The following is a 13,335-nucleotide window of genomic DNA, read 5'->3' on the forward strand; positions in this document are numbered from 1 at the left end:
GCCTGCACACCCCCTCCTCCTGGGAGCCCTCTTGGGCCTCCCGCAAAGCCACTCTCAGCTCCCAGGCTTTCTCATTACCTCCCGCCACCGTGTTTCTGAGCAAGGGCCATGCTCAGAATCTGCAACCCACCTGCGACCAGAAGTTCAGAATCAATGTCTTGGGTTAACTGCAGGTCTTCAAAATTCCTTTTCTGCCTCTTAAAACTTTGTAGTATTGCTAGCCGGGTACAATGGCTCATACCTGTAATCCAGCACTTTGGGAGGCCGAGGGGGGCAGGATTGCTTGAGTCCAGGAGTTGGGGACGAGCCTGGACAACATGGTGAGACCCAGTCTCTACAAAAAATTGTAAAAGTTAGCTGGGAGTGGTGGCAGGCACCTGTGATCCCAGCTACTAGGGAGCCTGAGGTAGCAGGATCGCTGAAGCCCAGGAAGCTGAGGCTGCACTGCATACCACCACACTCCAGCCTGGGCGACAGCAAGACCCTAACACACACATCACCACCACACTCCAGCCTGGGCGACAGCAAGACCCTAACACACACACACACACACACACACACAAATCACCACCACACTCCAGCCTGGGCGACAGCAAGACCCTAACACACACACACACATCACCACCACACTCCAGCCTGGGCGACAGCAAGACCCTAACACACACACACACATCACCACACTCCAGCCTGGGTGACAGCAAGACCCTAACACACACATCACCACCACATTCCAGCCTGGGCGACAGTAAGACCCCAACACACACACACACACACACATCACCACCACACTCCAGCCTGGGCGACAGCAAGACCCTAACACACACACACACACACACACAATCACCACCACACTCCAGCCTGGGCGACAGCAAGACCCTAACACACACACACACATCACCACCACACTCCAGCCTGGGCGACAGCAAGACCCCAACACACACACACACATCCAACGCACACCCTGTGCAAAACACAACACTCTCAACCCTGTCTAAAAAACACACACACTCCCTGTCTAAAACACACACACCTCCGTCTCACACACGTGCACTCACCCTCACACACACACACCCTAACACACACACGTACACACTGCCTCAAACACACACCCGTCTCATGCACTCACCAAACACACACACACATACACACCCTGCCTAAAACACAGTCTAAAACACACATACACACACACCTTAACACACACATCCTGTCTAAAACACACACCCATACTTTAACAGTCTAACACACACACCCTAACACACACACCACACCCTAAAACACACAAACACACCCTAACACACACACACACACACAGACCATAACACACACACCCGTCTAAAACACACATACACACACACCTTAACACACACATATCCTGTCTAAATACCCAAACCTTAACACACAGTCTGAAACACACACACACCCTAAAACACACACGCATGCACACACACACCCGTCTAAAACACACACACCCTAACACACATACCCTCACACACACACTCTAAAACACACACAGACCCTGACACACACACCGTCTAAACACACGCCCTAACACACACACAAACGGCCTGTCTAAAACCACCAGACATACCCTAAAACACACACATATCCTAACACATACACACACAGTGTGTAAAACACACACACCCTAAAACACACACACCCTGTCTAAAACACACACACACACCCTAACACACTCTGTCTCACACACACCCTAAAACACACACCCTATCTAAAACACACACACCCAAACACACACACATCCTATCTCATAGACACCCTGTCTAAAACACACACACATAACCTGTCCAAAACACACACACACCCTAACACATACACATTGTGTCTAAAACACAAAAACACCCTAACACACACACACACACACACACACTTTGCGGTATTCCTGAAACATTCCACCACTGCAGAGCATTGAATGCCATAAAAATGCATCTTTATGAGATCATTTCTATATTAAAATTGATACTATTTTTTATATATTAAAATTATTATATTAAAATATAATAATCTTGGCAGCCACAATGGTTAAAATAAACAGATTCAAGATCACATAAAGTTAGAGCAGGACATGAGGACTGGAAGCACCCCCAGAGCAAGAGCCTTCTCCCTGGGACTCACAGGATTAACACTTAACAGTGGTTTGAAGCAATTGGATTACCAGGAACTCACTAATCACCAAGTTATTGTTGACAGAGACTTTTTAGCTGCTTTTGTGTGGATGGGGTAGTTCAGACTGAACAGAATATTAAGAAGTCATAGAATGGCCCAAATTAAAACACTGATCTTAAATTACACAAGTTTCCCACAACATCCTTTTTTTTATTATTTTTTACTTTTTTTGAGACAGAGTCTTGCTCTGTCAGCCAGGCTACAGTGCAGTGGCACCATCTCGGCTCCCTGCAACCTTGCCTCCCAGATTCCAGCGATTCTCCTGCCTCGGCCTCCCAAGTAGCTGGGACGACAGGTGCGCACCACCACGCCTGGCTAATTGTTGCATTTTTAGCAGAGACAGGATTTCACCATGTTAACCAGGCTGGTCGTGAACTGCTGACCTCAAATGATCTGCCCACCTCGGCCTCCCAAAGTACCAGGATTACAGGTTTGAGCCACCGTGCCTGGCCACTTATTTTGTCTTGAACTCAACATTATCCGTACCTCGCACCAAGATTCCAGGAGCGAGAGGATACTCAAATTACCCACCACTGCCTGCTCAACCAGCTTCCTATCGAGAGCATCATCCAGGTGACACAAACACGTCCCGGCAAATCCGCTGCGGGGCTCCTTGACACTGAGAACATTTCTGGGCAAGACTTTCTCTGGGCACAAACGTTCCAGAAGGGAAAGTAAATGACACTGGAGGGACAGGGTAGTGTTAAGTGGGTGGCCAAGTAACAACGTCTGCCTTTGCTGCTAGCCAGTCAAATCGCCAGTATCCTAAGCCCTTAACCACAAGGAAAGACAAGGACAGTTACTTGGGGAACTGTCCTTGGAGGAAAACAAGCGAATGGGAGGAAAAAGGAGCCTTGGCTTGTCCTGCCAGCAGGCCCCTGTAGGTTTCCCGTCCACGCTCCTGGTTTCATGCCGGAGACTCGGCTTCAGGGCAGAGGCTCTGTGCCCTGCATGGCGCATCCCCACAGGGAGGGCTGGCCGGGCAAGGGGCGTAAGGCTCCAGGGCCTCCTTTCAAAGGAGAGCTCTTCTAGGCTAAGTCAATCCAGGTTCTTCCCTCAGGCCGCTCACATCATTAGAAATCGTTATTTAGAGCAATAAAATCCCAACAGTTAAGCAGCTTTGACGTCAGAGAACCAGGGCCTGGCTCTGGCAAAGTTCAGCGGGAACAGCAATAAAACCATAACACAAAACTCACCCAGCAGCAGACGACTTTCACAGAACACAGGGAGAGGAAAGCCATGCACACCGCACTAGAAGGGCACTTCATCCTCAGGGCAAAGCCAAGTCACACTCCAAATGTGAGAGGGGGCCCACGGGCAGCTGGACTCCCCCAGCCCGGCCTGCCCAGGGAGTGAGGGGCAGCATGGTCACCCACACCAGGCCACACAGGAGCAGAGCCCCACGCCAGGTGGGTGGGCAAGGGTGAGCCAGGCAGGCAAGAGTGAGCCGGGTAGGCAGGGCAAAGGACAGGGCCAGCCAGCAGAGGACGGCACAAGAGACGCATAGAGGGAGGGGAGGTACGGCCAGGCAGGCCCCGAGCACCGCGTTGCCCGGTGATGGCAAGGCAGCCCAGGACCCGGCTCCTTGACTCAAGGAAAAGGAACAGTGGTTCCGTGGCTGTGCTCTGACACACCTAGAAATTTCCCGCTCAAGACGGCAGACTGAATCCTTCAGTATTAATGATTTCTCTTCTTCCCAAAACCCACTAAAATGATGAAAGACAAGATTGGAAAGCACTTCCAGCAATGCCTGGCAGTGGACGAACAGGTGCATCAGCTGACAAGAAACGCAGAGGAACTTCCCGAAACTAGAGTTCTCTGGGGATGGAGCTGCCGGGGAAGCCACATCAGCAAGTGGGCCTCGCATGGTAGGGGGGACACAGATCCGGGCAAGCCCCATCCCCAGCCCGAGACGTGGACACAGGCCGCTGGGCCACCAGCCGGTGTGTGCGTGTGGTGGCACGCGCGTGTTTTGGCACAGGGGGTCCTGCCGCCCAGGGTCCTCTGGGAGGAAGGGCAGACACGTCAGGGAAAGATGATAGTGGACAGGGCAGAGGAGGCAGCCAGCGGACTTCAGGCCCCAGGCAAACCACCCCAGCTGCACCCTCCCCACAGACGGAGAGCAGAGAATGGGCTGGGCGGAGGGGCACTGCCCTCGCCAGCGCGGCCTGTCTTCAGCCTCTGACCCACTGAGACAGAGAATGGAGAGGTCGTGGGTGGCAACGAGGCGCACACAACCCAACTCACAGGGGCAGGACAGGCCCGGGCAGGCCGGTGATCAAACTGAACTGCAGCGACTGAAATTCCCACAGAAAAGGCCAAACCCAGCACCCTGCGGTTTCCAGAGCTGAGCCTCAAAGAACACAGCCTGAAAAGGTTAGAGACAAGTGGATGGAGAAATATTTGTTAGCCAAAAGAAACCAAGGGTAGAAATACCTCATGAAACACTGTAAGCTCTTGGTCAAAGAAACATTAAACCAAGAGAAATATATTGTATTTTGATAAGAGAGCTGATATACCAAAAGAACAGTCATTAATTTTTAAGCATTGAAGAAAACATTGAACTATATAAAGCAAAAAAAAGGTTATTAATGTAAAAAGAACATTACAAAACTATAATCACAGTAGAAAAACACACTTTTCCAAGAAATCGGACAGAAAAAAATAAGTAAAGCTATACTGATTTAAATAACGAGTTAATATAGAAACAAAATAACATATAAAGCATACATATTCTCCTACATATAAGTAAAATATATATAAATGAGAGAATTTTTTTTTTTTTTTGAGACGGAGTCTCGCTCTGTCTCCAGGCTGGAGTACAGTGGCGCCATCTTGGCTCGCTGCAACCTCTGCCTCCTGGGTTCAAGCAATTCTCCCGCCTCAGCCTCCTGGGTAGCTGGGACTACAGGCACACACCACCATACCCAGCTAATTTTTGTATTTTTAGTAGAGACGGGGTTTCACCATGTTAGCCAGGATGGTCTCGATCTCTTGACCTCGTGATCCGCCCACCTTGACCTCCCAAAGTGCTGGGATTACAGGTGTGGGCCACCGCGCCCAGCCAAGAACTTTAAATACAACATTGATATATACATATAGATGTCTTTAGGCTAAAACAAAATCATAAAAGCATACTTTCTCTTCAAATGCCTGCAGAGCATGTACAAGTTATGATTATGTGTACACCAAGCCATACAAAAATATGCACCCCCATTAAAATAATCAAGAAAACTCAAACAATAATTTTCCCCTAGCACACGGACAAAAATGAAAGAGACTGAACCTGCCTGGTGCTGGTACAGCACAAATGAAAAACATGCATCCTCTTACACTGGAATTAGGAAGATCAGCTGGAACGAGGCTTCTGGAGCAATCCGACAGTAAACCTAATGCTGTTTTTAAGTGCATGGGCCCGCTGACCCAGCTTCCACTTCCTGGAACTTGTCTAGTAGTGATACTTAGAAGTTTACAAAATATATGTATAATAATTGTTTGATGCCAATTTGGGATTGGTATAAACACTGCTACAACCACATAAATATCCATTCGCAAGGGATCAAAAAGAGCAAGTTACAGTTACACACATACTGATACCAAAAGATGCTTATAACACATTAAAATGGACAGAATGTAAAACACAGGGCCTTGCATATAGAATTATACTCTATGAAAATGCTCACACACACAACACTATGTTTAGACACAGAAAAAAGACACGCTCTCACCCAACAGCCGCCCAGTGCAGGAGGGGGAGAGCCAGCTCCACTCAACGTCTGTTTAGACGCCTTGATCCACAGCGCTTAATTTTGTCTTGGAATCATCATAAACCATTTCTTTACATCAGTCAATACACAAACAATGTAACTCAATAAAACTTCCATGTCTAAAAAAACCCAGAATCCTGCCCTCTGGAATTTTCAGACAAAGCCGATTCCACTCAGGGAAAGACGTGTGTAAGCGTTCCAGGCAATCTCAAAGAGAGTGACCCAGACCCTGAGCCTCTGCCTCTGCTCTAAGGAGCTGGACCCACAGCCAAAGCTAACAGAGCCTCAGGTGCCTGTCCAAGCATCTGTCCAGTGGCCACCGTCTTCTCTCTCAGGTGGACGCAAGACAGAAGTCGATGGCTAAGTGCCCTTGAAGGCCACGGTGCGCTGGAAGTGGCAGGAGGCTGGGCAGCAAAGGAGTGGCTGTGTAGGAGCCCCACACTCAGGCAGGTCGGTGGTGGGCCGCAAGGTTTCGTTATGGCGCACGCTCGGTGACTTTCCAAGGACGGAGAGTGTGAAGTCGTAAATGGATGAGCCCATGACATGCTTCGGTGACTTTCCGAGGACGGACAGTGTGAAGTCATAAATGGATGAGCCCATGACATGCTTCGGTGACTTTCCGAGGACAGACAGTGTGAAGTCATAAATGGATAAGCCCATGACATGCTTCGGTGACTTTCCGAGGACGGAGAGTGTGAAGTCGTAAAAGGATGGGCCCATGACGTGCTTCGGTGACTTTCCGAGGATGGACGGTGTGAAGTCGTAAATACATGAGCCCATGACATGCTTCTGAAGCTCAGAGCAGGACAGGCTTGCCTCCCAATCCTGTGGGTCCCCCACCTGCCAGCTCTGTGACCTCAGGTAAGTTACTTCTTCCCTCCAGGCCTGAGATGATCTGGGGCTGTACTAAATGCATATAGAATTATATGTAAAATGCTGAGCGCAGCCTCTCACAGAGGCACTCAAACACCAGGAGCAACCATGGCCACCACCTGAATGGGAACGTGAGCTTCTTCCCAGGCAGCCCAGACGCGCGGTCGGAGGAGCACTCCCACCCCTCACACAACCCCTCATAAAACAACAAAGACACTGGGCAAGAAACCAGCTCTCCACATCACAACCTAACCTTTAAACATCACCCTCGTCAAAAAGCACTTCTCTCCTGCCAGCGACGAAACCTGTGTGCCACTCAAGTCAGCCTGCAAACCAGGGCCGCAGACTTGACTCCAGATCCTCCCAGGTTTTATCATTCTTCTTTCACCAAGAGGAAGAACAAACCATCCATTCTGCACTGTGTGCTGTCAAAAACCAACAGTGACCACTATCAAGAAAAACAAAAGTCTCGAATTCAGAAAGCAAGCTGCAGCCACAAGAAAGTCTACTTTGGGAAAAGAAAGCCCCGCTGTGTGCCCAGAGAAGAAAGGACCAGGCCTTACCTGGATGGCTTTGGGAGCTCATTGCTGGCAACGTCCACTCCTTTAAGTGATTCGAAATGGCTCAAAATTTCCACAGAAACGACAGCTCCAGCGAGCTCCGAACTCCCACCAACACATACAAGTACCGGGACAGTCAGGGCTGGGTCACAGACGTTCAAGCGCAGAGCCTCGCCGGCAAGGTCTCATGAGCCAGGTAACCCACAGGGAGAGCAGAGGCGTCTGCTGGCTTCTGCAGATGAACCTGCAAGGTTCGGAGAAAAGAGACTGGAGTTACAACATGGAAGTTCCGATTTGGAAAATAACATCCAACTAGGGAAAAGATGACTTCCTTTTTTTTTTTTTTTTTGAGACAGTCTTGCTCTGTCGCCCAGGCGGCAGTGCAGTGGCACGATCTGGGCTCACTGCAACCTCCACCACCCCCACAACACTGGGTTCAAGCAATTCTCCTGCCCCAGCCTCCCGAGTAGCTGCGATCACAGGTGCATGCCACCAGGCATAGCTAATTTTTGTATTTTTAGTGGAAACGGGGTTTCACCATGTTGGCCAGGCTGGTCTTGAACTCCTGACCTCAAGTGATCCACCCACCTCGGCCTCCCAAAGTGCTGGGATTACAGGCATGAGCCACCGTGCCCCACCAGCTTCCTTCTTTATCCTTGTTCTGACCAAGGACTGATAGAACAGTTCATATGGAATCATTTCTACAAATACGAGCAGTTGGGATTTTTGTTAGTAAATCACAGACGTGTAAAAACGTCTCCGGAGAGTCGGGTTTCTCAGCCTCGGCACCACTGGGATTTTGGTTTGCGTATTTAGTTGTTGGGGTTTAGGGCTGCCATACACGTTATAAAACATTTAGCAGGATCCTGGGCCTCCACACACCAGATGCCAGTAGCATCTTCCAAGTCATGACAACCAAAAATGTCCCCAGGGAGTGCCAAAGGTCCTCTTGGGGACAATATCATCCCCTGGTTCAAAATCTCTGATCTAGAGACAGCTTCCTTACTCATTCCAGAAGTTTCCCCAACATTAGGCTTTTGAGAGGAAGCAGAGTATCTTCCAACTAATATAAATTTATTCTAAGTTATATTAGCTTATGAAATAAATATGAAATAAAATGTTTTAAAAGAAAACTCACTTTCAGCACATTCCCACCACAGAATGTCATTACTGCACGCTTGCATCAGCCTCGATCCATAGACATTCATATTCACAATGTCTGTGTAATCACAGAATTTAATTCTAAAGTCCGCTTTCCTCACGTAACATGATAACCTAAAATAGTTCCCTCATGCTTCTGTCTTCGTAATGACCGTTTTCTTTTTCATTTTCTGATTATAAAAACAATACATGCTCATCACAGGCAAGTATTTAAAAAGCCATTCATGATGCCATCACACAGAGACAAGCCCTCGGTAACATTCTGACGTGCTTCCTTGCCGTTGTTTTTCTTTGCCTTTTGCCCATACGAACCTCTAGTGATACGGTTGTCTGCCATGTTCTCTGGGCTGATATTAAAGCCAGGCGTTTTCCAATGGCATTAACAATACCTGGTAAGCTTCACTCTGAAGGGCTGTTTCCTATCCCATGTGTGATAGACAGCTGCCCCGTCCCACTTCAGGAGCTTCGGATGAGCCTGATGCTCCCAAGGAAGTGTCAGGCCAAAGAGTGGCATGTGGTACCAGCTGAGCTCGTCCAGCTCCCTTTCCAAGGCCTACCCCTTCAATAGATCAGTCACTAGATGAACCCAAAAGAGACAAGTCTCAGAACTCCCACCACCGAGAGTCCCTGGCTGATCCCAGCTCAAGTGCTTCTGTGTTCATCTTTCTTTAAAAAAGTGACAAATTCCTTTTCTTAATTAGTCTAGAACATTTTTTTTTTTTGCCAACTAATTGCTTATAACCAAAGAACTCTAACCAATTCATCATATAAAGAATCACCCCAGCTCCCAAGGCTGGCTATCTAGATGCTTTCCAATTTTATGTTCATTGTATCTACAACTCTGATTAATATCTTCATGACTGTTGTTCTGTATCTGGTTATCTCCTTAGGAACAACAATGACTTATTTGTCTTCAGGGTCAGAATGTTTATTCATCTCTTGGTCAGAAAGAGACATTTTCTTTAAGGGAATGTAGATGGCATATTTTGCAAATCCTCACAAATCTCAGATAACAGTATCCTTCACACAAAAAACACCTTGGCTGGGTATAAAAATCTTATATCAGAAATATGTCCCCCTCGAAATCTTTGGATGTCATTCCCCCCTCAACATTGTAGAGAAGTTTAAGTCCAGCTCAACCACAGCTTCTTTCCAGGTAAAACTTTGGGGGCCGAGTCTTGATGTTGTGATTGTTGCCATTTCCTTCCACCTAGAATCTACTAGCATTTTTTTCTTGAATCTTAAAATTCAAAAATGTTGTCAGAAGATACATAAGTAAGAGTCTTTTATTTTGTTCAAAACATGACTCTTTCAACAAATATAGGTCTTCTTTCTGCTCAGGAAAATGCTCTTCAATTACATCATTGATTATTATTTCTGTTAAACTTGTTCTGGCTTCTTCAGAGTTCCTATGCTATTTGGCTGAAGTCTCCCCATCAGATCTGGCCTCTTTCACCGGTGACACATCTGTTGTTTATTCTGCATTCCCAGGCAGCCTCTCAAGTATGTCCTTCACTTCACTGCTGCTATTTTCCACAATATCCATTTTACTACTTATGGTTTCAAATACAGATTTTAACTAAGCCATGAACTCTTTGTTCTCAACCACTTCCCTTTGAACTCATCCCATCATCTTCTCACTCAGCCTAGTCCCTCCTCATGCATCACCTTCTGCCTCTCTGTTAAGCCAGGTCTTCTTTTAGCCAAAGTCTTTTGAAAATATTTTTTCCTGATTTAATTTCATTTTCAGAGGCATATTCTTCTGCACTTCAGAATATTTCCCTCTCCCACACATTCTGGGATACCTTTTTTTTTTTTTTTTTTGACAGGTCTAAAGGTGAGGTTTATTTCTGTTTATTTATCCTCAAATAAGAATAAGCTCTAGTCCAGACCTGAGGATTGCCAAGAGCCTATGTGTGCTCACTCCTACTCTGTTCTGTGTTCACTTTAACACTGGTCAATTATGCTCCTCAAAGCTACTGTTCTGGCAAGCTGACATGCACAGTTCCCAGCCAAATGTCCAGTGTCTAGCAAGGTTTCACCTAACATCGCACTGACAGCTAGAGACGGATTCTTCTCCCAACTGCGGATTCAACAGAACACAGGCGTTTCCACTATAATAGAAACGTTCTGGAAGAACCTCATGCTCTTGCAAAACTGTATACGAAAAACACAAGGGCTTATCTAAAAAAACAGAAAAGTTGCAGTAGACTATTCAAAACTATGCTATTTCATCACCAAGGTATTACAAAAATTAATAACTCAAGAAAAACATGACACAGTTTAAAAATCTATCTATCTACCTATCTATCTATCTAATAGTCCTAATAAACATCCAGTAAACTTAGAAATTTACCTTTTAAAAAGGTGAAAACAGTTTGATGGAACAATAAAAGGAAGAATTAAAGCATCTAAGTTACAGAATCAGGGACAGCTAAACCCAACTATATCAGTGAGCATATCAAACTGTCTGAACACCCCATTTAAAGGGCAGGGGTTGTCAGACTGGATAAAAAAGCAAAATCCCACTTTCCCAGAGTATAAAGAGGAATCTTGTGAGGAGGACTAAAAAGCACTTGGAGAGAGGAGGCTATGTGTTTTACAAGGTACAATCACTCTTCCCCAAACACAATACACCCAACTATGTGCTGCTCACAAGGAATCTATCTCAAGTTATGTTTCAAATACACAAACAGATTAAAAGATGGACAAATGTATATCATATAACTAATCAAAAGGAAGCGGTAATGGTTATATTTATATTGAAGTAAATTTTAAAGAAAGAACATTACCAGCAATACAGAAGACCACTTCATAGTGATAGCGGGGTTGGTTCGCCAAGTGGACACACAGTCCTAAACATTCATGCACCTGCTAGCAGAGCTTCATACTTGACGCAAACAGTGTGCGCAGGTATTCACTCACACCTCGATATTTCCATACGCGTTTACATTTCAACAATCATGAGTCTATACTGAGACCTCAGATCCCAACATCACAAGGTATAAAAATAAAATAATAATAAAATATAAAATAATAAAAGCCTAAGAAGAAATGGACAAATCTACAATTATAACTACGAATTTTCACACCCTGCCCTTAGTAACTGTTAGAACAAGTAGACAGAAAATAAGTAAGAACAGAGAAGACTCGACCACTACCACCCAACTTGACCAAAATGACATTCATGGAACACTCCATAAACAACAGCTGAATACATGTGATTCACATTCTTATTTTGAAAACATGCACAGAACATTTACCAAGACAGAACATCTTCTGGGCCATAAAACCAGTCTCAAATTTAAAAGGACACAAGTCAAGTCATATAAAGTATGTTCTCTGACAAAACTGAAATTAAACTAGAAATCAATAACAAAGATATCTGAAAATCCTAAGTATTTGCAAACTAACACATCACAGGTCAAAGAAAAAATTTAAAAGAAATTAGAAAGCATTTTGAAATTAATAAAAATGAAAATACAACATATAAAAATCTGCAGTGCTGAGGAGGACATGTAAGCACCAAATGCCTGTGTTAGAAAAGAAGGCTTCGATTCAATGACCTTAGATTTCACTTTAAAAAATTAGAAAAAGAACAAATTAAACTCAAAATAAGAAGAAGAAAAAAATAACAGAAGAAATCAATGTAACAGAAAAGAGAAAAATCAATGAAACTAAAAGCTGATTCTTTGAGACTATAAAATTGATAAACCTCTAGCCGAGCTGATAAAGAGAAAAGACAAAGATTAACAACATTGAGAATGAGAGAGGGGGCCAGGTGTGGTGGCTCACACCTGTAATCGTAGCATTTTGGGAGGCCAAGGTGGGTGGCTTGCTTGAGCTCAGGAGTTCAAGACCAGCCTGGGCAACATTGTGAAACCCCGTCTCTACAAAAAATAAAAACAACAAGCCAGGTGTGGTGGCGCATGCCTGCAGTTCCAGCTACTCAGGAGGCTGAGGTGGGAGGATCACTTGAACCCAGGAGGTCAAGGTTGCAGTGAGCCAAGATCACGCCACTGTACCCAGCCTGGGTGACAGAGCAAGACTCTGTCCCCAAAAAAAAAAAAAAAAAAAAAAAGAACAAGAGTGGGAATTGACTATAGATTGCATACATATTAAAAGGACAATGGGGAATATTAAGAAAAACTTTATGCCAATAAATTTGACAACTTAGATGAAATAAACAAATGCCTTGAAAAACCCAAGCTACCAAAGCTCATTTGAGAGACAGACACGACATCAACACACGTCTTCGTGGGCCTGGATCCATCAGGGTGGCCGGCCCGTGACACTCACTGTCACGATGTTTGACATCCAAATCACCTCCTTTTTTCTGCACTTATTACTTAGAATTCCAATGCAAGGATGAGTTTTCACTGCTCCATCTTTCCAGTGACTCAGTAATCTACTTCCGTTCGTATAGACTCACAGACAGTTACGTTATCCTGTGTTATTAGTCCAATACTGTCCCCATTTGTGTTGCTGCTGAAGCGCCGGCCATTGGGAGCTCCTGCAAGCCAGCTCATATGTTTTTCTGGCAAGCCTCCACTCCAGTCTTTTTTTTTTTTTTTTTTTTTGGAGCATTTGCTTACCTTCTGATTTTACAAGATGTCCCTGTCACAGCCCCAGAATCAATGGCTTCTCCAGGGAACCCTGGCTCCTTGTTTGGGAGGACTGTGTTCAGACCCAATCTAGTGCTAGATGTGCTCACTGCTGCTGGGCGACAGAACGCGCAGGGCCCTCTTAGCAGGCGGTGCGTGTAGGTACTCACTCACACCTCAGTATTT

General features: G+C 45.7%; 1 protein-coding gene across 9 annotated transcripts in view; it reads right to left on the reverse strand.

Annotated features, from left to right (window-relative positions):
* The window catches only part of HDAC4 (histone deacetylase 4), a 352,930-nt gene that overhangs the window by 297,191 nt on the left and 42,404 nt on the right, over positions 1-13,335 (reverse strand). For all 9 annotated transcript variants that reach the window (XM_073020204.1, XM_007966865.3, XM_007966864.3 and 6 more), the window contains exon 2: positions 7,388-7,628. In XM_073020204.1, the coding sequence (XP_072876305.1) occupies positions 7,388-7,409 (22 nt within the window). In that variant the 5' untranslated portion in view covers positions 7,410-7,628. The remainder of the gene's footprint in view (positions 1-7,387; positions 7,629-13,335) is intronic.

This window comes from Chlorocebus sabaeus, chromosome 10 (genome assembly GCF_047675955.1).
Source record: "Chlorocebus sabaeus isolate Y175 chromosome 10, mChlSab1.0.hap1, whole genome shotgun sequence".
Lineage (NCBI taxonomy): Eukaryota > Metazoa > Chordata > Mammalia > Primates > Cercopithecidae > Chlorocebus > Chlorocebus sabaeus.